Here is a 23,695-nt window from a genome sequence, read left to right on the forward strand (position 1 = left end):
CTCTCCTAACATCCACAGCCAGCTCTACAGAGATTAGATGGCTGAAAAGTTCATGTTCAGGTATGGTTAAGGTGATGGTCTCCTTAGCAGCAGTCCCAACACGCTATCGTCATTGAAACAGATACACCTTGTCCCCCTTCCATTTAGCTGAATGAGCTTGAGGAGGATCTGTTTTCTTCTCATTAACCTCTGACAGTTTTTTCACTGCTTAAGGATGAAAAACATCTTTTCAGAGAAGTCAGCACATCTAACTCTGAACAAAAATATACACAAAATAGTTGTGTTGAAGAAGATCCCTCTTCTTAACAACAGCACCATTTTCAGCTGAAGAATTTCAATGGCTTTCTAATGTGTCTTCTGCTCTGATTATTTGCATAAAATATTTCCATCTCTAGAAAATTCTGATATGAACACTATTGTCCATACACATTAACCTGTTTAAATAGGCTTATGAGCTATAGTTTTATTTCTTGACAGAGCCAGCTGTTGGGCATTTATGGCTAGTACTAGCAAAGAGAAGACATAGCCCCATCCAAAGCCCACTGAAATGCAGTTAACAGTGTTAATTAAACACGGGGAGCTTGCTATGCAGTTGCTGCTTTTCTTTCTGCTGTATCTGAGATGAAGGCAATCAGCCTCACCTCCCTCCCAGGATCCCCTGACTTGACACTGGAGCTGCCTCCAATCAGAAGAGACACATTGCCATGTCCAGCTCTTGGCCTTTGAGAGGATAAAAGTGTAGTTTAATTTAAACTTCCACTTATGAACTTAATAACTTCTGCTGATGGAATTGCTGTAGCATTATGGTTGACACTTGAAGTTGGTCCCTGCTTGGAGAATACCACACAAAGCTATCCTAACACGCTCAAAGATGTCCATGTCAGGAACAATCCTTCCCACTGTTCCACAATGAAAATGCGGGAATGTACAGGTAAAATTCAACTATTGGCACTACTGTGCTTTTACCTGGGTGATACATTCATAAATATATTTAAGAATAAATGCTAAAGTACTAAAAAGTTGTGAAAAGATTACAGGAACATTTGCATCATCCATTCCAGGTACAATACTAATCAAGTGGTGACTACTACCCATCCAAATACCAGCAATGCTCCCTCAGGTGGTCGGCTTTCTGTGCCAGTTTTCACACCACTTCTCACAGAGAGCTTACCACTAATTCAAGTGTCTTGAATTTTTATCATCCTGACAAGTGTAACCAGAATCTGTTTCAATCTTAGGTTATGCTTGATGCACATTCAAATGGCTATAGATTTGTAAAGAGGCACGTGTGAGGCTGTCCTTGAAGATGATGTTTTCCAGACAGTGTAGCTGAATTTTTATGAAACAGTATGCAGGCTTTTTCCACCTAACTCTTGCCAATCCTGCTGAGCCTTGTGACTCAAAGGGGAGAAACTGCACACCCATTGCCAATAGGGGCCCCAGTTTCAAATGCTCAAGAGCTGGCATATCCAGAGCTGAGGTTTTGGTCTGGCCTGTGAAAAGGGAGAAAAAACCATCTGTGAAAGCTGGAGGCACATCAGGTTTGGCTTCTTCCCCAGGATCCCACAGGCTGCCATAATCCTTTATAGCTATCTGCAGGTTGGAAAATAAATCCTTTCTCTGCACCTTCCTCTGCTCCACACCTGGCACACACAGGCTCCCCGGGGCTTCTATGGAGCCCTCGGAGCAATCCCGGGAAGGACGAACAGCAGGGTTTGATCCTTATAGCTTCAGAAAAATGCCCTTCTCTAACTTAAACACGGGAGAAGGAAGAACAGCGCCCAGAGTGGGACCTCTCCTGGGGCAGGACCATGCTGAAGGCACGACTGTCGCTGGAAAATCACAGCAAGGGCCCGGTGTCGCCGCTCGCCCGGGCCTCTCCCGGGCCAAGCCCCTCGGGCCGGTGCAGGCCAGCGACGCCTCGGCGAGAGGCGGGCGCCGTCTCTCGCATTCCTGCCTCAGCAGGGAAGGGAAGGGAAGGAACGGGGACCCTCCTCCTCCTCAGCCTCCCCGCCCTGGCCTTCGCTTCCAGCGTGCCCCGCTGCTGGGAGCCCCCGGGGAGCGCAGCCAAGGGAGCGGAGCCTCCCCTCCGGCCCCGCTGCAGCGCAGGGCGGCACAGCCAGACAGCCAGACAGGGTGCAATTAAACCCTCCCCTGGCCAGCCCCCGACACTCCCTCCTGCATTTTCCAGTCTGTGGTTACGGTGCTCAAAGGGTTCCATTAAGTCACCAAGTTTTACAGGTTCCTTAAAAAAAAAAAAAAAAAAAAAAAAAAAAAAAAAAAAAGAGGGGGTGGGGGGAGGTGAGGGGGAGTGCGCGAGAGAAAAGTTTGGTCATGGCAGGGAATGTGTGATCAAAGCTGAGCCCAGGCTTCCTGTTACACCGGGGCTATATATATATCGTGTCTTTAATGTTGGGAATGTAAGCAGCTGCTGGAGCCTGGCGCTGACTCTCTGCCTGATTCCCAGCGCGCTGAGGTTTCTTCCACCGACCACAATGAACAAGTTCCTGTGCTGCACGCTTGTGGTGAGTCCCTTCGCAGAGGTACATGGGCTCTAGGATGCATTGCAGCTTCAGACACCAGGCTGGAGAGACACACGGCTTTTCTTCTGGGCTTTTGTTTTAGATTTGGGGGTTTTGGGGGGGTTGTTTGTTTGTTTGTGGGTTGCTTTGTCTTCTTTCCGTTTTCTTGGTAAACCCTTTTTGTTTCATCTCTCCAAACTTTCCTGGTGAGTTTGGAATGTGATGGACATGTTCAGCTCCAGGGAGACAGCAGGGATTTTCATCCCATTCTCAAGGTAGTGGCATGATTTGCTTTTATTTTGCCTTTTTTTTTTTTCTGCCTTCCTCCCTCCTTTTGTAAGGCCTCATCAGACTGGTCTGAAGCAAAAACCTGTATCGAGTAATGAATTTAGAAACTGTAGGCTACAATGTTTGTTTCTGATTTACAAAAGCTCCATCCCTGCCTGCCTCTAATCTCTGCTGCAGTGCACTCTCAGGTACTGGGTTGGCTTCCTAACCCAGGAAAACCACTGTGAACACCACAAAAAAACCCCACTAGTGTGTGGTTCTTGTCTTGGCTTAGAAAATTCAGCTTCATATGCAAGAAGGTGATGAATTAGTAGCTGTGTCAGTAGCTATTACAGAAGAAGTTGGGTTATTAAATCTGGTATAAGCCCCTGCTTTAATAAGTTTTTGTTTACTTGGTGATTTAGTAAGATACTTCCAGATGCAAAATTAGAGATGTTAGCAGTGCAGTAAATCTTTCAAAATGTTATTTAATCCATTTAGTCATATGGAATAGTATATGAGTTCAGTTTAATTAAAACCTGCCTACAGACAGAGCCTGTGTAACATCTATTTGGAGGCTCTTCATCTTTTGCATAAGGAAACTTTTAAAGAAAAACATTAAAAAATAATATTCAGAGCAGGCTCTTGCCAGCACAGTAATTTGCTTCTGGGTTGTTTTGGTGAGCACAACGGCATTAATGTTGTGGCAGAGCATTAGAACTGAGATCCATTTATTCTGAAAGCTTTTTATAAATGCAACGAGATTTCCAGGATTTGATGAGTAATGCGTGTTTATTACTCTCTGTACAACTTTCTGAAAGAGCTTTTTGAGAAGGAAACCCAAAGTAATTAATGGTGCACGGGAAGTAAAATTTGTCAGGCTTGTGGTCGGCAGATTGAAATGCAGGACAACTTTTTCATCCCATGTCTGATGTTGTGCCTGCTTTGTCAATATGAAATCACAGGAAGGTAATCTGGGAATTTCAGCAATATCTGGTTATCAACCTGGCTTCTTATCTGTGGCTGTCATAAAATAATCACATCAGGATTTTGATTTTGATTTAATGCAATGTGCCCGTTCATGTTCTCCCACAAAGTAATAGCATTTGGTGAAGTTCAGCATAATCCTTTGGCAGATGAGTCTTGGAGCTGAAATACATCAGTGGCAGTGCATAGCAAAGAGATGATCATTCAACTGCATTATTATTGTTGTTGTTGTTGTTGTTGTTATTCCATTTATTTTAAAAAATTGTGACATTTTAGTAAAATTAGTGAAGTTTAAGTACTGTCAGATGTGCTAGATCTCAGAAAAGTAGCTTTAGTATCTGTTTTTAGGAGGTACAACAACTCTTTTTGGGGGTACAACTATAGATAAAAGTTCTGTGTCTGGCTCACATATCTCCCAACCTAGTTTGGAGACATTGTATCTGGGGCATGATGTATTTTCAGCCTTGGCCTCTTTGCTAAGGTTTCAGAAAGGTTAAACCTGATGGTGGTAGTGCACTCATGTTTGTGTTGTGTGCTTGGAACACTAAAGCTGCTTACAAACATTATGAAATTGGACTGAATGGAAAGAAATTCCCCAAAGCTGAATCTCATTACTTGTCACGTAACTATCTTGACCCTTACACTTGACCTTTCTCTATTTTGGATCTCTGGGCACATGTGACATTCTTTTTCTGGCCTGCCTGTTGGGTTTTCTGTGTGTAGGCAGCAGTGGCTTTGCAGCCTGTGAGGGTAGGAGTTATCTTTCTGTCTGACTTTCTTTCTGTCTGCATGTCTGCATGTTTCTTGGTTAAAAATAAAACACTAAGGTTACCAGAAGAATTTTTAAAAGACATTGTCACAATTGAAGTTGCACCCACTGTTCAAATCTCATGGAAAACTTAATTTTGTTCCTTCTGTAAAAACCCCTGTTTGCACATGGTACTGGACATATATCCTCTAGCTAGCAGTCAGCTGTTAGTAATTCTGTCAGTGCAAAGGCAGACTGTAGTGGGAACATCCCAGGTTTGGGTTAGCTCTAAATCTTGCTATCACTCTGGTGAATAGTGTTCCAAAATGTAAGACAAATATTTTGGAGAGTTATCTGGTTAGTTTTCCCTGCTTTGTCCCTCTACAGATTTCAAGGCAAATGTAACTCATATAAATGAAGACTTTCAATTTAGTGCTGCTTTGATAAGATCTAAAACTGCTCTTCACCTGAATTTCATTTTCCTACCACTGAAAATGAAACAGTAGTTTAGACCTCTAAATTGGTTGTGAATGACAACTAATGGTGCCTCAAAAAGTCTCTACAAGACTTGGCTTTTTGACATATTCCTTTACTGGCAGAGAAATGAAGATAGTGTTTCATAGCCTCAGTTTCGAATACAGGTCACTCAGGAGAGTCACCAGTGGAACTCCTTATGTAAAAGAGGAGCCTCCACTTCATAAAGCGTCTTCCAAACAAAAATAGGTCCTGTTATGTCCAAAGTGAGTGGATTACAATGAAGCAGTTGGTAAAATGGTAGAAGAACTTTCTAGCTGAACTCCAACCAGTGAAGATGACTCCATGTCAGGTTTCATTGTGTAGCTGGCACTTGGTGTGGTCTGCAGAAAGGTCCTTTGCCTGGGCAGTGCTCTCGTGAGCCTGCAGCACCCACAGGTCAGGTCAGCAGTGCTGCAGAGCTGCTGGCCCAAAGAGGTTAAACCTGGTGATTGCATGGGCCTCCAGAGCAGCAAGATGAGATGGATGAGAGCTAGATGGGAGTAATTTCTGCCAGGATGGCAACTATTTTACAATGGTGATTTTCAATAGGTGGATGTGGATCTGATCCAGCATGGCATTGTCACACACTGGATCTGAGATACAAGCTATTGATGGAAGAGGACCTTGACAATATCATTCAGTGCTATATTTTGCCAGTGGGATTTCTCTGGGCCTGTGCATGATTTCAGCGAGGAATTTTGCCTAAGGGTTGAGGATATGTGAAAGCCTCCTGCCTTTGCTTTGTCCAAATATTTTATATAGAAGGCAAAGTAGGAGAGTTGTGAGGTTTTACTTTGAACCCAATGCAAACACTGGGAGCAATCTGACAGATGTCTTGAATGATTATTTATCACACAAGAAAATATGCTTTGGAATACTTGTGGAATGCAAAACAGAAACAGATTTATCTTTCTCAGCAAATTAAACATTCTCCTTTGGTCTACAACCCAAAACCACAAAGCCAAGCTATATAATAATATTTTCATATGCTGAAAAGCCACTCTCTTTTCTGCCACAAAGCACTGATTTAAAGGGATGATGCTTGAAGGATTTTTACTTCATGTGCTTTGTCTTCTAGTTCATTTTAATTCAACGAGAGAAATCAAGCGGCTCTTTGCCTTACATTTCAAGATGAAAGAAAAGGGCGTGTATTTTTTTTGCCCAAGATCTGAAATGGAATTTTACAATCACATTATTTCTCTTTCAAAAGCATCTTCTAAGGAATCAAGCAAATGGACTGCACAGGCCTTTTATGTGTATGCTGACATAAGGATGGTATGGAGAAATATAGCTTCAGGCCTAATGTGCTGAGTGGCACAGTGAAAGAACTGCTGTCTAACCTTGGGTAATTCATCTTGAATAAGTTCTCAGCATTTGCTTGCATCACACTGACTTACACTAGACTTGTATTTCAGTATTTACAGTTCATCCCAATTCCTCACACTGAGACAGCCATCCTGAGAGGTGCCCAGGATTTCCCCCAGGGACATGGAGGAAGACTGAGTTAGTTCTTCAGTCTTTTTAGCAGTGAGCCTATGACACTAAAACTCCATTTCACCCAATAGGTTGCTAGATGTAGTTAATTATATTAGGTTTTGTTCTAGTTTTGGGGTTTTTTTTGTTTTTGTTTTTGGTTTTTTATTTTGCTATAACAATTTTGTTATTTTGTTATAGAATTTCATACTCAGAACAAAAAACCCCTAACCTTTAGGGGTTTTTTATAAAATTGAGCCTTGCATTTTATTAACCTTAGGAAAACTGTTTACAAATGAATCACACTAGCAATTAATTTGTCAAGATGAAAAAGATACTGAACATTATTTTCTTCCCTTAGTGCTGGCATATAAAGAATTGGCTGAGGATTTAAAACCGAAAGAAACTGCCTGGATCTCTTCAGTCCATTTGCCATCTTTTCCAGGAAACTAAATGTTGTATTTCCTTTCAGAAAGGCATTGAGAGATATATTTAGGACACATGGATTTCTTACACCTGCTTCTCAGTGAAAGGCTGTTCCCAATCTTCCTCTGACAAGAGAATCCCTTTTTCATTTGCCAGTATTATTCTTTAATAGAGAAAGTTCTTCTCTCTGAGTTCACTGTCTATCTGTACTGAATCCATAGCTTCTCTTGTGACTTGCCAAGCTATTGAAAAAGTCCAGATCCTCTCCAAAAAGAAGCTCTCAATTTCCTTTGAAACTTCCTCTGTACTGCTTCCCAGTGAATTATCCTTTCCTAAACAAGGATGAACAGAATTTTACACAGTCTTCTGAATGATAAATCCACTAATTTGGTTGTGTGCAGCACGGATGGATGCCAGCTTTGGTTTCAGAAGGGTTATAGGGTGAACATACTCATTGTCCCTACTTCTGATTCCAGTAGACTGAAGCTGGACTTGTAATTTCTTCCTTCTTTCAAATTAGCACATGACACCTTTTCCAGCAAGAGCAAAACAGACCAGGCATGTTTATGGAAGAAATCTTGCTTTCTGTGAAGCTTTTGGGGAGACCACTGTTCAGAATTAGTAAGTTCAGATCATGGCACTTTCCTGTGCTCAAATAGTGCTTAGTGAATAGAAGACATTCAGGTGCTTAGTATATAGACTGCATTTCAATATGGACATTCAGATCAATCAGAGGTTTGTGTAGCTAAGAAACTGCTATCAGCTTGGTCATAGCAATGAGTTTAGGAGAGGAAATGTCAGGAAAGACATAAAATGCATTTAAATGCCATTTTAATTTGTCTTAGGAACATGCTATTGAAGGGCCTCTCCTGATCATCTTTATTTACTGTATTTTAGTTTCCATATCAGAGCAGCCCTGGAGTGCACGAAGTGGATTTACCAAAGTAAACTGAACTGATGAGAGCAAATCTAGAGATGGGCCCCAGAGACACCAGATGCACTGTAACCACTAATGCATGCTTGTCCATGAGAGCAGATTGAAGTTAGTCCAAAATATCCCCTCAGAATAATACATAATGTGGATGTCAGGTGCTCAGCACCATCTGTTTTGCTCTGCAAATCTGCTGTAACAGGTGATGCAAATTCCTAATGTAAGCACAAACTCAGGGTGTGTTAGGCCAGGAGAAAGAACAATTTAGTGATGTTCCCCTCCAGCTTATTCTGTGAACTGGGGGACAAAAGAGTCTTTTCATTCTGTTTGTGCCAACTTGCTGCAGTAAAAATAGTGAAAATTATATTTCATTTTCTTCCACCATTACTACTGAATTCTTGCAAAACATCTGAAAAATAGATTGACTTTACTTTAGCATTTGATGTGGGTTTAAAGATAACTTCTGATTTGCAGGTTGCATATCAATATTTAGAATACTCAGTTGTGCTATGTGTGTTTGGATTGCATAGAAAACAATATTGCAGATATTTTTTCTTAAGTATTATCAAATAACCTACAGTAGTCTTATGAAGTGTGGTATTGGGGATTGAGGTCTAGGAATGTATTTAGCAACATAGTGATGGCTATATTTGGTCTAAAACTAAGTCCAGATAAAATGCCCTAAAAAGACCTGTATGCTGTCTGTGGCTGTGGTTGATATCTGATGCATAGAAGAGATGGAAGAAATATCACTATTTTTGATTTGCACAGCTCCCTGTGCCAATAGGCTCATAGTAGTCAAACAGTAGTAATGGTGATCTAGCTCTATGTTGCAAATTATGTATAAAATGCTCTGGTAAAATTCTGAGATATTCATTGCATATCTTTAGTTTGACTAAAGGATCTTTTTGTCATAATATTTTACTAAATAAAATAATTGGCTCCTCCATAGATGTCGCTCAGCCAGTGATCAAAGGATTACTGCAGCCACGTAATGTGTTTCTGGGAAAAAAAGGGAAAACAAGTGTGATGTGCTCTTCTCTTAAAAGCAAAAAGAAAAAAAATCAAATGGGAAGACTGATTGCTCTTTTAGTGATGCTGATTTATTTATTCTATTATTATGGGGTTTGGTTATGCTCATTTAGATTAATAAGATTCTAGTTGCCATCAGTTTATAGTTATTGGTTCTTCCAAGGACAAAACTCAGTATGTCTCACACAGATATAGTTCAAGTATTGTTTTGCTCAATTTTTAAAGTCAATTCCTCTCAAATTGTGTTGAAATGTTTTCAGTTTTTATTGGCTTGTTTCCCATAGCCGTAGGTTCTTCAGGGAGCAGATGCCTCCATTTTCCCCTACAAATTCCTATGCTTTCATACCCTGATTATTGAATTCTAATTAATTTTAATGCTGAATCATCCACTGCAGCAAAACTCTTTATTCACCTCATACATGGTTTCCCATGTAAATAGTTTAGTAAGGAAAATAGATAAAATCTTGTTATTCTTGCTCCTACATGTTGCAGAGTAGAGTTAACAGCTCTGAAATGATTCACCTAGCTGTTCATTACTTCACATTCTTGAAAATGTGTCACCATGGGCAGAGGCACAACCCAGAGGAGCAGATTCTGCTGCAGGGACAGCTCTGGATTTGTGGGGAGCTGTGCACTGCAGAGCAGGAATGCTGATGTTTCTGCACAAGGACTGCTGCCCATATGACTGGTTGCTGTTCCTAATAATTTTCACAGTGTCAGATTTTCACCTCTGTTGGGAGTTTCCACAGATACCTGTGTGAAGTGTGGGTTGATGCTTATCTTTGTAGTGCCTGTGCCACATGAGTCAGATATGTTCTGTGAAGGGAATGTTTGTGTCCATGACTCTGGGATGCTGTATTATCTATTACTGAACTAAAAACATAGAAGAAAACTTCGCTGTTCACATCAACAATTAATGAGATTACCAGGACTTCCTTATTACTAGAGTCATAGCTGTAGATTTACCAAGGGTGGGGGCATTTTTCCTCAATGTAAAGCCACTCACTATTAAAAAATGTGCTGCACCCTCTTTGTTAAATAGATCACATAAAACAGATCCAGTCATTTAAGGAAAATTGAGTTGTTTATCAAACTTCAAAGACTAAAAAGGAATTTCTCACAGTGAAAGGTATTGTGCATCTAGACCACAAGAAAACTGAGATCTCCACCTCTAGAAATCTGATAAGTTATCAGTCAAGAGCTTTATTAGTCAAGGGTACCTACAAGAGGCTGCAGGGAATATCCATACTATCTGCATTTCAATCCTCAGCCCAAGTAGAGCTGTATGAAAAGTGGATTCATAGATGTGCAATTGGAGAATGCATTTAAGAGTACTAGCTTAAGCAATAAGAGTTCCTAAGTTAAGCGTCTCATATCACTTGTTGTTTACTGTGAATTGTGTTAATGCAGATGAAGTTTAAATTGTCATTTCCAAACTTAATAAGACTATGGCTTTAGATGTGATATAGCAGAAGTGAGGAAGTGAGGCCCTTAAATGAAGCATCTCAAGAAAATACAACTTTAAAAAAAAAGTTAATTCCACTTATACTTTGTGGACATTTGGAAAAGAGGAAATACATTTTTGAAATTGAGTTGGCAACTCTGTGTTAGCGGACAAGGATTAAATTAGCAATAAAGACAAGTCAGATCTATAGTTTTATTGGATACACTGAAAAATATCTTAAGTCAGATCCAGTTTACTTCATCTTTATAAAATAATGTACAAGTTTTGGAAGAACAGGGGCCCATGCAGCCATGCATGCAGTGCTGGGACAGAGCTGTGTTATCAGTGAGGAGAGTGAGCTGTTGGCAGACCCTGTGGGGATCAGGGTGGTTCTCAAGAGTTATTTTTGTGGTAGACTGACAGAATCACAGAACCAGATTTTGATTATAAGACCAAAACAAAGTGATATGGAGGTTGTCTCTGCAGCAAGGCAGGCTGTCTCAGCTCACCAGGTCCCCAGTCACACCAGCAAAGCTGACTGTTGTAGGAAGCAGGAGGACTCTAGCTGTCATGGCACGTGCTGGTACTGAACCAGCTTTTCACAACAGCTGTGAGCCTGGGGTTTCAGGTAGGAAATGAAAGCATTGGCCTGGTCTCTTCCAGCTCATGCAATTGAGTCCTTAATGTGCCCTTCATACCCGACATCATTCCTTACCTTTGTCTCAAGCTGTGTCTTCTCCTTTGATGCAGTTGCCACATTACATCCCAAAAGCTTCTGCATATCAGTGCAAAATTGAATGGAAGGCATTAAAAAGTAACCTCTATTGTTCTAGCCATTAATTTCTGTAAAAAGTAGTGTAAGAGAAATAGTGTAAGGAATCACCTTTAAAGGTATCTGTGGTAATGGTGCACTACACTGGTCATATTCATATGCTCAGGCACAATTTCTACTTAAGAGCACAAAGGTGTATAATCCCCACCTTTGCTGTGCATTGGACAAATTTTCTGGTGCCAGGCAGTAAAAGGTCATTGCCCAGTGATATTAAAAGGGTGTAAATCAGAGAATAATATCCACATCTATGGAAGGAACCACTTAGGTCAGGAAGATTTGCTAGATAAGATCCTAAAACTTTCCCATTCTAAGATAGACATGGGAGAGTCTGGAAGCTTGCCAGTATCTCAGAAATTTCTAATGCAAATATTTGTTTGAAAATGAGTGACATGAGTAGACTCATAAACTCATTGAAGTGCAGGTTTCCTTGTGATCACGGTGCTCCCCGGAACTAAAAGGAAGCGATGTTTTGTTTTCCTGTTGCTAGCTCTTGGACATTTCTGTCAAGTGGACCTTCCAGGATGACTCTCCCCCCAAGTATCTCCATTACGACCCAGGGACATCTCGCCAGCTGCTGTGTGACCAGTGTCCTCCGGGGAGCTACGTGAAGCGGCACTGCAGCGCCAGCAGCCCGACGCAGTGCGCTCCGTGCCCGGCTCAGTACTACGCCGACGAGTGGAACAGCAACGAGGAGTGCCAGTACTGCAGCACCGTGTGCAAGGAGCTGCAGCTCGTCAGGCAGGAGTGCTCCAGCACGCAGAACCGCATCTGCGAGTGCGTCCCGGGCAGGTACCTGGAGCTCGAGTTCTGCTTGAGGCACACGGAGTGTCCGCCCGGCTCCGGGGTTGCCCAGGCAGGTGGGTCCCGCTCCTCCATAGGCACGGGCGTAATCGGAGCTCGGCAGCGCGTCCGCGGCTCGTGGCAGTTACAAGATTAGGGAAGAGGCTTGTCCAGATGAAATTGCAGGACAGTAAATTGTAAAGCCAATTGAACTTGTCCTAATCTGCATCATTTGGACTGTAGCCAAAGGAAGGTTTCTCAGTGGAATACCCTGCTCCTGCTGTAATATATAACTTAATGGCAGTAGCAAATGTAGCAAATTGCACTCTAATGAGAAACATGATGGATTGCCTCTTTTAAAGGAACATTATCTGGAATGTAGTATTTGTGTGTGTGAAAAATAATAATGGTTTTCATTTTGAAATCTGCTGTTTCAAGCAACCGTATATCTTGACAAACACCAGGAGCACTACATGTTTGACACCAAGTATATAATTATAACAACATTAATATAGCTCTAGTGTCACTGCAATATGTGATAATAATTAATTATCAGCATCCTAAGTGGAATTTTCCTTTCTTAGGGAAACTGTTACTATTATCAACCAAACAACCATTTCTTTGTCAAGCAAGCTGGCACAGTGCTGAAAGTCTGGTGGGAATATAGAGCAAAGCAGCACTTTTCAGTGGAGTGTATTCTTCATTTAAGACAACATAAATTATTAAACCAATAATTTGTTCTTCCCTCAAAACCAAATACATCATTTATTGTTTGGCAAATGCTGTGGCCCAGTTTAGCTCCAGTATTTAACACAACCTGAAAGAATTGTTGACTGTCATTGTACCAGAGCTTGATAACTGCCTGGAGAAGAGCACTGAGGAAGGAAATGCAGAAAATCAAAGTGTCTCAGACACCTGCAGGCAGAATGATTTCCCTAGGAATGAGGTACCTGCAGTGAGAAACACTAGGGCTGGCCTGTGCATTTTAGTGCTGAGCTGAATGACAGGTTGGGAGTCCTTTTCTGGGTTATGAACCTCTCACTGGAGAGCAGCTTTGGCAGAAGGAGAAATGTCACTGCTGTAGCTGCTCACTAGTCCTTGAGTAATTGGCTGATGAAGCTTTACCCTGATGCCCTTCCACTGTTAAGCATTTCCACCTGGCAGTTACCAAATTTCCATATTGTAAACCTTCATTAACCTAAACTATTATACCCAGGGGCTTGGGTTAATGAGGTTCCACTGTATCTCAGCAGCAAGTCAAAAGGGACCAGAAACAAAATCCTCAGAAAGACTTTGGGAGGTGAAAGCATAAATTGTCTGAGCAACCAGCCTGCTGCATCCCTCCAAGCACAGTGAAATATGGCAGACAAATTTCAATCCCTCAGATCAGAATGAAGCAAACTTTTAAAGATGATAAAATGTTGAATTTTGTAACATCTTAAAAAGTTTGTTTCCAAAAGACCATCAGATTGAACCAGCTAAACCCAAGCAGACCTCAAAAAAGGAATGAAAACATTGTAAAAATAATTGCATCCCCCTGTGTCAATACCACTTTTTGAGGTGAGGCAACAACTAAGAGTTTAATAAGCATGTACTGCTTATTGGTAAGTAATAAGTAACTAACTGTGTTACTGCTTTTTGCCATATGATAGCCTTGAACTTTGTAATGATGCACATTCAGGTGAAATAAAACCTAAGAGCAGAAAAGTATGATTCCACTCCCACACAGGGAAATGGTGTGGTCCAGTGCTTCATTTAAGGCTTAAAGCATTAGAATTCTGTTTCCCTGGTGCTCATTGCTCATGATTACACTGGGATATCACCTTCCTCTGTAGTCCCTTTTTGTGAGTGAAGATTAAGGCTTTGTTCCTTTCTGCCGCGGCCGGCCCTGGCTGAGGCAGGGTTTATAATAAGCAGCATTGTGCTGGGAAAGCAGCCCTGCTGAGAGGCAGCTCTGTCTCCCCCGTGGCTGCTGCCGTTTCCCTGGGAAGAATGGGGGATTCCAGGAGGGTTGGAAGGAGTGGCAGAAGGGCAGGCAGACAGCGGCAATTCGTGCCCTTAACAAGAGCGGCGAAATAAACAGTGGAGAAGCTGGCAGAGCTGGAGGGTGACTTTATGCTCAGTCCTGAGAACACTGATGGAGAACGCGGTATATTCCTCCCTTGTGCTGCAAAGATTATGCAGCAAGCTCTGAGCAGAACGATGCACCATTTGCCGGAACACTCCTTTCTTGCACCTCCTTGCTGCCGGCACACGGCAGAGCCTGTCTGTGGCAGGGGAAGTTGCCGAGGTGCAGCTGTCTCGGGCCAGCTGAGTGCTGCCCGTGGCTGCAGGTGCCGCCCGCAGCTGTGTCCGGCAGAGCTGCGGGCAGCGCGCACTGCGCAGGGGCGATGCTGGCGCTGCAGAATGCACGGGGACCCTGGCCACTGTAAACTCCTTTGTTTCACTCGTTGTCTGATGAAGTGCTAGGGCAGGTTGTGTGCAAGCACTCTTCTTGATTTCACAGCTGATTGAAAACTCGAGATGCATAATACTCTTTTTCTCTAAGGATATCCCAAAATAAAGAAAAGATTGCTAAAAAGCTAACATTAAAATTAACATCCACATGTAAATACTTAAAAAATACACTAGATGGAGGTATTTTCTTATTCAAATATAGTTTCCAATTTTTCAAATAAATTTCAAGCATGTGCTTAAGCTCATGTTCAATAATACAGTATTAGATACCAGACTTAAGGCACTTGTTAAATGTTGGATGAATAAGGATGAATTAGGAGTGAGTATACAGCAGTTATTGATGCTGTTACTTTCCTTCCACTGGTGGTTAGACTGCATAGTTTCAGATTTCATGGATTTGTTTTCTTACTATGTTAGAACCATATGTTGTGATTCTCTAGTGGTATCATATATTTAGTTCTGAAGTAAAACTATGCATTATAAATCATGAAGCAGAACATGTATGTCTATTAAATATTGCTTTTAATATTGGACACTGCTTTCTTTGCTTTAATAGTGCTTTATTCAAGGCCCAAAAAGAATCTCAAAATTGTTGTCTTTAGTTGATATTGAATTGGATTGTATTTTTATCTAGAACTGAAGTAACCTATTCAAGTAAGGTTCTGGGCAGTTATTGCAGAGTGAAATTCAGAATTTTCAGAGTGAAATTTTTTTTCCGCTTATTTACTTTTCAGAATATTTGTATAGTTGAAGGATGAAGATCAGACATAGTGTAATGTCTGAATAGACTTGAGTGATCAAGGTTATAAAGATATTACTTTACTAAATTACTGATTTAATCAGTAATCACCGATTTTAAACTTGGTAACATATTTAAGAGTACTATTTACTGTATTACATCAGCAGGAACATCCTTCTCCTAAGGCATCTTCTGTCTCTTTTTCTTCCAAAGTGATTCCTTAATAGATCACAAACATGAAAAGCAGATGCATGACAGTTTAGAAAGGAATGGGGTTTTTTTGTTTTCTTTTTAAAATTTCCCCCCCACAGTTGAGATTATGTGTAATTGGATGCATTGTTTTCCTGTTTCCACAGGTACCCCTGAGAGTGACACTGTATGTGAGAGATGTCCAGAGGGATTTTTCTCAAATGAAACCTCCTCCAAAGCAGCCTGTCTTAAGCACACAAACTGTAGTGCCCTGGGTTTCAAAATAGCTTTGAAAGGAAATGAGGTTCGTGACAACATCTGTCAGGAAAATACAGATACGACACCTCAAAAATGTGGAATAGGTGTGTATCATATTAAGGAAGAGTCCTCTGAAAACATACCTTTAGTTATTGTTAAAATTAATTTACTAAAATCCAGGATAAAAATACCTAGCTTGTTAGCTCTTTGCCTGCTATGGTGAAGGCCATAGTAGAATTTTAATTATTGTAGCTTAGACCAAAAAGAACTCAAGCACAAAGAGAAACAGCACTACAAAGACAAGTTCTTAGTCTGTTTTTTAAATACTGTTTCTTATAATTTTTGCTGCTTGGTTGTTGTTGTTGTTTTGGTTTTGTTGTTTTTGTTTTTTGGGTTTTTTTTCCTGAGACAGTTAAGGTAAGAGATCAGAACAACTGACATCTTCTCTTTCTCATTTCAGATGTAACCCTGTGTGAGGAGGCTATGTTCAGGTTTGCTGTTCCTACTCATGTCACACCTAACTGGCTGAACATACTAGCAGACAGCTTGCCTGGGACAAAGGTTAGCACAGAAAATATTGAAAGGATTAAACAAAGGCACAGCCCTCAAGAGCAGACCTTCCATCTTTTGAAACTGTGGAAGCAGCAAAACAAAGAACAGGATATGGTCAAGAAGATTATCCAAGGTATCTTATTGTGATAGCATATGCATTATAAAAATCCTTCTGAATGGCACTTAAAATTGCTTGGATCAAATACCCCCTGGGGATGTGTTGTGCTTGGAGAAGGGCCTGCAGGCCTTCACTGAGATACATCAATGCAATAAGCAGAGGAAAGTCAAAGGGAAGAGGAACAGAATTCCACTTATCCAGATCAGTCAAGGACTGAATTCTTCCCAGACTTGTTGCTTACTTTGGAGTGTGTGTTGTGCCATGACCAAGGTCCCCTTTTAAGACTGCACAACATACAAAGAATTTTGATCAAGTGAGGAAAGTGTTTCTCACTGTAATATCTGAGCAACCAAGGTTAGAGGGAGCTGGTTCCCTGCAGCTGAGAGTGCAGTTTGTCTTCTGTAGAGGTTGATATTTGTGACTGGATGAATACATGGAGAGGCTTTCCCTTCTTTTTCCCTTCTGGTACCTCTTTGTCATGCTGATTCATTTGTTTATTTGATTCGGCTTTGTTTGTGCTGAATCTACCAAGACGCGTTTCAAAGATGAAATAGTGCTGCAGTATTAATAACAAGGTTTTTTACAGTAGTCAGGCCAACTCTTTTCATGTAAACCACCATCAACAACCACCACATTCAAATGAATTTTGTCCACTCAGAATAGATTTGAAAAATGCTGCAGAAATGTTTTTTTTTTACCCCTTTGCTATTTAGTATGTATGCTTATGTCAGTCTAGGAAGTGTCTAGAGTACTTCAAAATTCAAAATTACTATTTTAACAAAGCTTGCCTAGGCATTTCTGAAGAGAATGAGCTAAATTTTCATGCACTGGAAGCAAATACTAGGAGTCCTATCACGTACACACAACATTTTACAGGATAGATGGGCCCAAAAAAGCAAAGATGGGAGAATTATTTGAAGCAAAGAAATTTGGAAAGCAAATTCAGCTTGGAATTTTGGAAGGTTTTTTGCAGGCTACAGTAAAGTTGTAATATGCTGTACTTAGCTCTCTTCTCTTTTTGCTTTCTATAGATATCGATCTTTGTGAAAACAGTGTCTTAAAGCATGTTGGCCACCTGAACCTCACCTTTGAACATCTCAACTCGCTGATGGCAAGCTTGCCAGGCAAGAAAGTGGGAAAAGAAGATATTGAGCGCACAATGAAACTGTGTCAACCCACAGAGCAAGTTCTGAAGCTTCTCAATCTGTGGAGAATAAAGAATGGTGACCAAGACACCGTTAAAGGTTTAATGTATGGACTGAAGCACTTGAAAATGTACCACTTTCCAAAACGAACCATCCAAAGCCTGAAGAAGGTGATAAAGTTTCTTCACAGATTTACAATGTATAGATTATACCAGAAACTCTTTTTAGAAATGGTAGGGAACCAACTTAAATCTGTGAAAGTAAGATGTGTCTAATTCAAGATACATTTCTATCTCCACTGACTATTCTTCCCTAATTACTGCCAGCAGTAATTAAACTGGAACGTTATTTCACTACATTTTGATTTACTATTTATAGAAATGCCTGACTGGAATAGTTCTAAGTCTCCTGCAGTGGTTTTGAAGGTTTTTTTTGCTGTTTTTTTTTTTTTTTCTTTAATAAAAATCACTTTTGTAAAAGCTATTAACCCGATGGTAAACTAAGGGCCTGATTCTGCATTTTTGCACATTCAGAGTTGAAAAGTCCCACTATAGTCACTAGATGAGAAAGGAATGCCAGACCAGGCTCTACTCCAGTATTTGCTATTTATATTCTTCAAGGAATAAACATTTTTGTTGTACATATTTATTAAGTTAAATGGATATAAGACTGAATTTTAGGAAGAGAATTGGAAAGCACACTGTATATTTTCTAGCTAAACAAATATGATTCCATATATTTTTCTGGTAAAATTTTGTAGCATGCCCTAAGAGTTATTAATTTCTTTACATTTTGTATTTAAAAAATGTATTATTGCTTAGTATTATTTGTATAAGTTGTGGTATCTTTTGGTAAGGATGTTTTAATTTATCCAATGATTTTAACTCAAATACAGTGAAAATATAGCTCAAGTGACCTGAATATTTAAATATTCTGTGAGGAAGTGAATGTACCATATTTAAGAAGCTGGATTTTTATATAGAATTTCATAATCTTATTTTATAAAGCAATTAAATTTTTCAGTTTAGTTTTTGACTGGTGTTTTACTCTTTATTCTAAAGTAGGAACTAATTACAAAGACAGACTATGTGGATTTTGCACTTTATCTTGGGCTTGGGTCTCTGCTACTCCCTGTCTGGTCTAGTAGTTAATATGTGAACCAAGTAAATATTGATCAGCACTGGAATTTCATGGTCACTGCAAAGGTGTAGAAGAAGCAACAAAAGTCTTACTGGTTCCAGTCTAAAAGGCCCAGGTGGTTGTGATATGACCAATTACAGCTCCACAGACACATTTGGCCCAGCACCACTCTTGGCCCAGTGACGTTCTTGGAGAGCTCACAACCTCTGCCCTAACCACAGCTTGTAATTTCTTGGAGGAAAGATGATGCATGGGCCTGACAGGCTTGGAAAGCCTCACATATTGCCACTGTGTTTAAAGCAAGGGAGCACGGGGAGGTCACATAAAAAATAGTCATTTACCATTTCTCTCAGCTACAGAATGAGGCACCTACAAAGCCCTGAGCCCCATAAAAGCAGAACAGAGACTGGATGAGTGTCATTATCAAAAGCTCACAATTTTAAGGACCAGTGGTCATTCACAATGCAAGCCAAAGGCTTTGGTGGCTTCAGAGAAAGACTGTACTCATGGGGTTTTTTTCTTTAAACCATGTGAACAGAGCTTGAATATTCAACATATTCTTTTCCATTGTGTAAGGAAAGGAAATCCATAAGCATTTAGCCTTGTATGACAAATATTCTTCTATTAGAGATGAGAGGATCTTAGCAAAGAATGAGAAAGAGATTTCTGCTTGATACGATAGGTGCTCATCAGAATTGCTCTCCATATAGCAAATACAAATGAGACATACTGATTTAAAATACTTGGGATTCATTTTTCACTGAGTTCTCACATCACTTTTTTATCAAAAGGAATAAACTCCCTTTTAAATTTCACATGCTATTAGCATCTCATTTATTGGTGTAACTGAGAAATGGTGCTGAACATGAAAAAATTCCTAGTTTTGTGTTGATTCATTTGGGATAATTTACATACTTGTACAACAGAAAGTGGTTTTATATGTAATTAAAAGATTATAGCAACAGACTCTCAAATTTGCAAAATAGATACCAGATGTTTCCGTGACTCTGACAGGTGTGGAGGTTTGGGGTGTTTTAGGTGTTAAAGTGAGAATAATGACCTTACTGGCAACAAAATGAAGATCACACACACCTTGTAAACAATATCATCTTAATCCTTTCTACATATACAACAATTTTGAAATTGATAGAAATCCAGTATCAAGTAGCGCTGTAATTTAAAAATTTATCAGAGAGATAGAGGCCTCTAGAGAAAAGCATGGTTGCTTCTTAGTACATGGGTTTTATTTTATACATTTATATTTCTATTTTCAAGTAGTTATATGTAACTCTCATTGTAAACAATGCAGTGTTTGTGGTCCCTCAGGAATGGCAATAGTGAAGAAGGTGCTTGGAGCCAGAGCCTACAGTTAAAGCTGTAACTACCATGTAAACATGCTATGCTTCACTACAGTAGAGAATGGCCTGGACTGGATTTCCTGGGAAAATTTAGCATAGAACTATAACCTGTGCCTTTAAACACAGGATTTTTTCCCGCTAAACACAAAGTTACACATGCTTAATGAATTATACATCTTAAAGCTGATTCAGTTGATCAGTTGCCCATGCTCAGGTAAACACTTCTCAGCCAGTTTGTGCCTCATTTATGAACTTCACTCAGCTGGAATGACTTGAACACATCCTGAGGAGACATTTAAATTGTATTCCCTTCCCCAAAGAGCCTCCAGCCCAAAATAGCCAAGACAAACAAAAGCAAGACCCAGGATAATGAGGGAGAGGGTGAGGCAAACAGAAGGTGGGAGGAAAGCTTGGAAAAAATGTGGGTTTGGGGGTGGTAGCTTGTTTTATAAGGAAGGCTGCAGGAGGAAGAAGATGTGCAATGGGCAGCAGGTAGGAGAGGGGTCCTTGTGTCCCTGCTTGGAGGAAATGCTGCTGTGGGGAGCAAAATGTGAGGTGTGAGGGCTGGGGACAAACAGCCAGAGCTGGGCCTTGGGGGTGACTTGAAGAGGGATTTTGTGGTCAGGGTGCCCTGACCTGCCAGGGTTACAGTGCCTGCTCTCCTCCCAGCCTGGCTGCTGACCAGGCTCAGGAAGCAAATGTTTTGCCATCTTCTGGCCAGAGGTGAGGCCGGCCTTGCCTTGGGATGGAAAGGAGTAGAGGAACAAGGAAGTGGGAGAAGTGTGCTGTCTCTGCTGCCCCAGACAGGGGCAGGGATTGTCCTGTCCTGTCCTGTCCTGTCAGCTTCCCCTTCATTGAGAGAAAGGAAAAGGAGTTTTGGGAATATTTGAGGGAGACAGTGAGATGGGCTTTAAGGCATGTTCTTTAGCTGTCATTTCCAGCTCTGCTCTCAAACTGTGGAAACAACCCTGAGCTATCAAAAAATACCATGGGTTTAAAGCACAACCTTATGATTCCAAAATCTTTTACAACCCTGCTTTTAAAATTTTTTTTGTATGCACTTGTCCTCCATCAAGGCAGTCTCTTAAGTCCCAGAAAATGCTTTGGAGTATGGGGGAAATTAATGAAGAAACTAGACACTAAGTTCTGGAATAATATTTTTTATGCTGTGCACATCATCAAGCAGAGTAGACCCTGACCTGGTCCCTGACCATGGCCCAGGAATGCTCTCAGAGTAAAAATCAATAGTATAGTCTGCTATAGAATGAATGTTTTAAAAATAAAGGTAGGTACTAGAGAGCTTTTAAAAAGTGTAGAGAACTGAATAATGACATTTGAAAGCAATGGTTGAGAATGGGCACAACACAGAAGCCGAACACCACACACAAACTCACACACACTTTACACCAGGAGCACCACTTATCCCTTCAGCACCCTGAGACACCCACCCTGCCTGTCCTGATATGGGTCAGCACTGCCACATGCAAGGCAGAGGTGTCTGGTTTGCTCGCGAATCACCTTCAAAGTGCCCAAATTGTCTGCCTTAAAGTAATCCAAAACCATGGCTCAGAAATAAGCAAATATTTATAGAAAAAGGTACCAGTAATTTCTGCAGACTATCGGAAACGATTCAATTTTGGACAAATGTCAAATATGGGAAAGGCCCACCCTTCAAAAGATTTCTTTGTAGAAATAACATGGAGAAATAAAAATTGGACAAAAATAACTGAAAAAAAAAGTGTTTTTTCATTTTTCTTCCTTTACCTTAGTTAGATGAAGAAGCAATATTGGCAATAAGCTCAGTAGTGAGGAGACAGAAAATATGTACAAAGCTAAGGCCCTTGTCACTGTGTGACTACTCCCAGTGGAGTTCAAGGACAAATCTAAGGGAAAGAATTATAAGAATGGATGCAGAATTGCAATCAATTGAATAATTCTATTTTTATATTAGACTTTTGAACTGAATAAAATTTGAGACAAAATAAAGCAGATGAACACAATGTGAACGTAATTTATTCCACTCATCATCATCTTCATCCCTTGTATTTATGGCAAGTTTGCGTAGGATTCCTCTGTTTGTCTTTTTGCATTTAAAAAAAGTTCTTTCATACTACCAGGCTATTTTTTTTAAATCATCCTGACCTTTAGTACCTAGGAGGTTATTTAAAAGGAACCACATGATGAAAGACTGTGGCTTTGGCAATATTTCTTCTATGAAGAATACAGGGTGTGGTTCAATAATGGTGAAGACAGAACTTTCTGGAGAATATTTTTCTCCTTTATTTCTTTATCTAAGAAGGAAAGTCTTCATTCTCTTTTAAATAAATAAATAATTTTTCTGGTTAGTAGGATATATATCATTCCGGATATGCAGAACTTTGTCAGCAGACAAAACAAAATTTCTGTCTATTGACCGTATTGGTGGTTTGGTATTGGGGTGAGCTACAGCTCTGCCTATGGCACTTTAGATGAGTGAAATGACACATCCTAAAGGATAATTAATCCCACTTAATACAATGGAAATTCAGTGTCAGTAAGAGGTAGATCAGGTCTTTGCATTCTTTGAAGGGGAGAGACTGAGACATCAAAGACCAAGGTGCTTAAACACCAGCAGTTTAGCAGAAGTCTTTCTCCTGGCCGCGGTTAGGGAAGACTAACATAGGCTCACATTTTTGGGAAGGGTGTCCACACTTGGGAGATGTGTCAATGCTCAGAGTAGGGTGTGTTTTGGGATTGCAGCAAAACAAACTGAGAGTAGCTGGCAGGCTGGTGGAGCCTTGGGGAAACTGGACTATTCCAGTCTCTGGAGCTAGAGAGAAGCCGCTTGGTTTGACGCCACATGGGTTGGGACCCAACACAGGGATACAAGGAGCAGGTAGTTACAGTCGCTGAGAAGTTCTTTTGAAAGTCTGAGAAGACTGACATGTTGAAACCTCAAGAAGACAGAGGAATGATGCAGAAAAATTTTGCATTTTGTGCCTCAAAACCAGACTTTGTTTCTTGAAACAATCACAAAAGCCAAGTGCTCAGAAAATAAGAGATTTCTTTGGCAGCTATTGACGAAGACCCCATAGCAGTATTTGGGTGATGTTGTGTGGACAGAGGATGCTCACAGGCAAGCAATAGCAGCATCAAGGCAGTTCAATACCCAGCTATAGAACTGACAGCAACGGATGCTTCCAGGCCCTCTCTGTACCCTCCATGGACTTGACAATTTAAACGCAGCACAAGGGAGTTCAGACCCTCCAGAGAAGCTGCTGCAAAGGTTTGTGTGCTGAAATTGGGTCATTGCCTTCCCACCCCATCACTGTCATAGTGAAACATGGACTTACAGCCTGGCTCTCCCCCTCGGGGTGCAATCCAGCTGAGTGATTCCTTTGGGTGCAGATAATTGCTTCACTCTCCTGCCGCTCAACCTCTCCTTGTCCAACAGCACACACAGAAGGGAGGTGGCACTAGGAGTGAACTTCTTCCTCCCCAGCCTCAGGAGATCCTATCCACCACTGCTGGGAAGGGGCCCTGACAGCCTGAAGACAGGGCAGGACACACCAGCCTCCAGCTTCACCCCTCCAGCCTCCATCCTGGAATGGGGCCACACAAGTGGCTGAGTGAATATTAAACAGTCCTAGAAAAATGGGCAGGCAGGAACTGCATTTGCATTAAACAGGAATAGAAAAAATGTGTCTGCTTAGACAAAAAGTGATGTCCAGGAGCCACAACCAGGGAAGTATTTAAAACCCTTTGTACAGCTCTATGAATTCAAACTCTGGGTTAACTATTG

General features: G+C 40.8%; 1 protein-coding gene across 1 annotated transcript; it reads left to right on the top strand.

Annotated features, from left to right (window-relative positions):
• Window positions 1-2,091: 2,091 nt before the first annotated feature.
• TNFRSF11B (TNF receptor superfamily member 11b) lies at window positions 2,092-18,451 on the top strand. Its single transcript, XM_071421689.1, has 5 exons — window positions 2,092-2,525; window positions 11,666-12,035; window positions 15,511-15,705; window positions 16,062-16,286; window positions 17,303-18,451. Exons 1-5 carry the CDS (start codon window positions 2,496-2,498, stop codon window positions 17,689-17,691), a joined length of 1,209 nt encoding a protein of 402 aa, XP_071277790.1. The 5' UTR covers window positions 2,092-2,495; the 3' UTR covers window positions 17,692-18,451.
• Window positions 18,452-23,695: the final 5,244 nt, after the last annotated feature.

The sequence above is a fragment of the Agelaius tricolor genome, unplaced genomic scaffold (genome assembly GCF_023055355.1).
Source record: "Agelaius tricolor isolate 1412-34295 unplaced genomic scaffold, bAgeTri1.0.p SCAF_2, whole genome shotgun sequence".
Classification (NCBI taxonomy): domain Eukaryota; kingdom Metazoa; phylum Chordata; class Aves; order Passeriformes; family Icteridae; genus Agelaius; species Agelaius tricolor.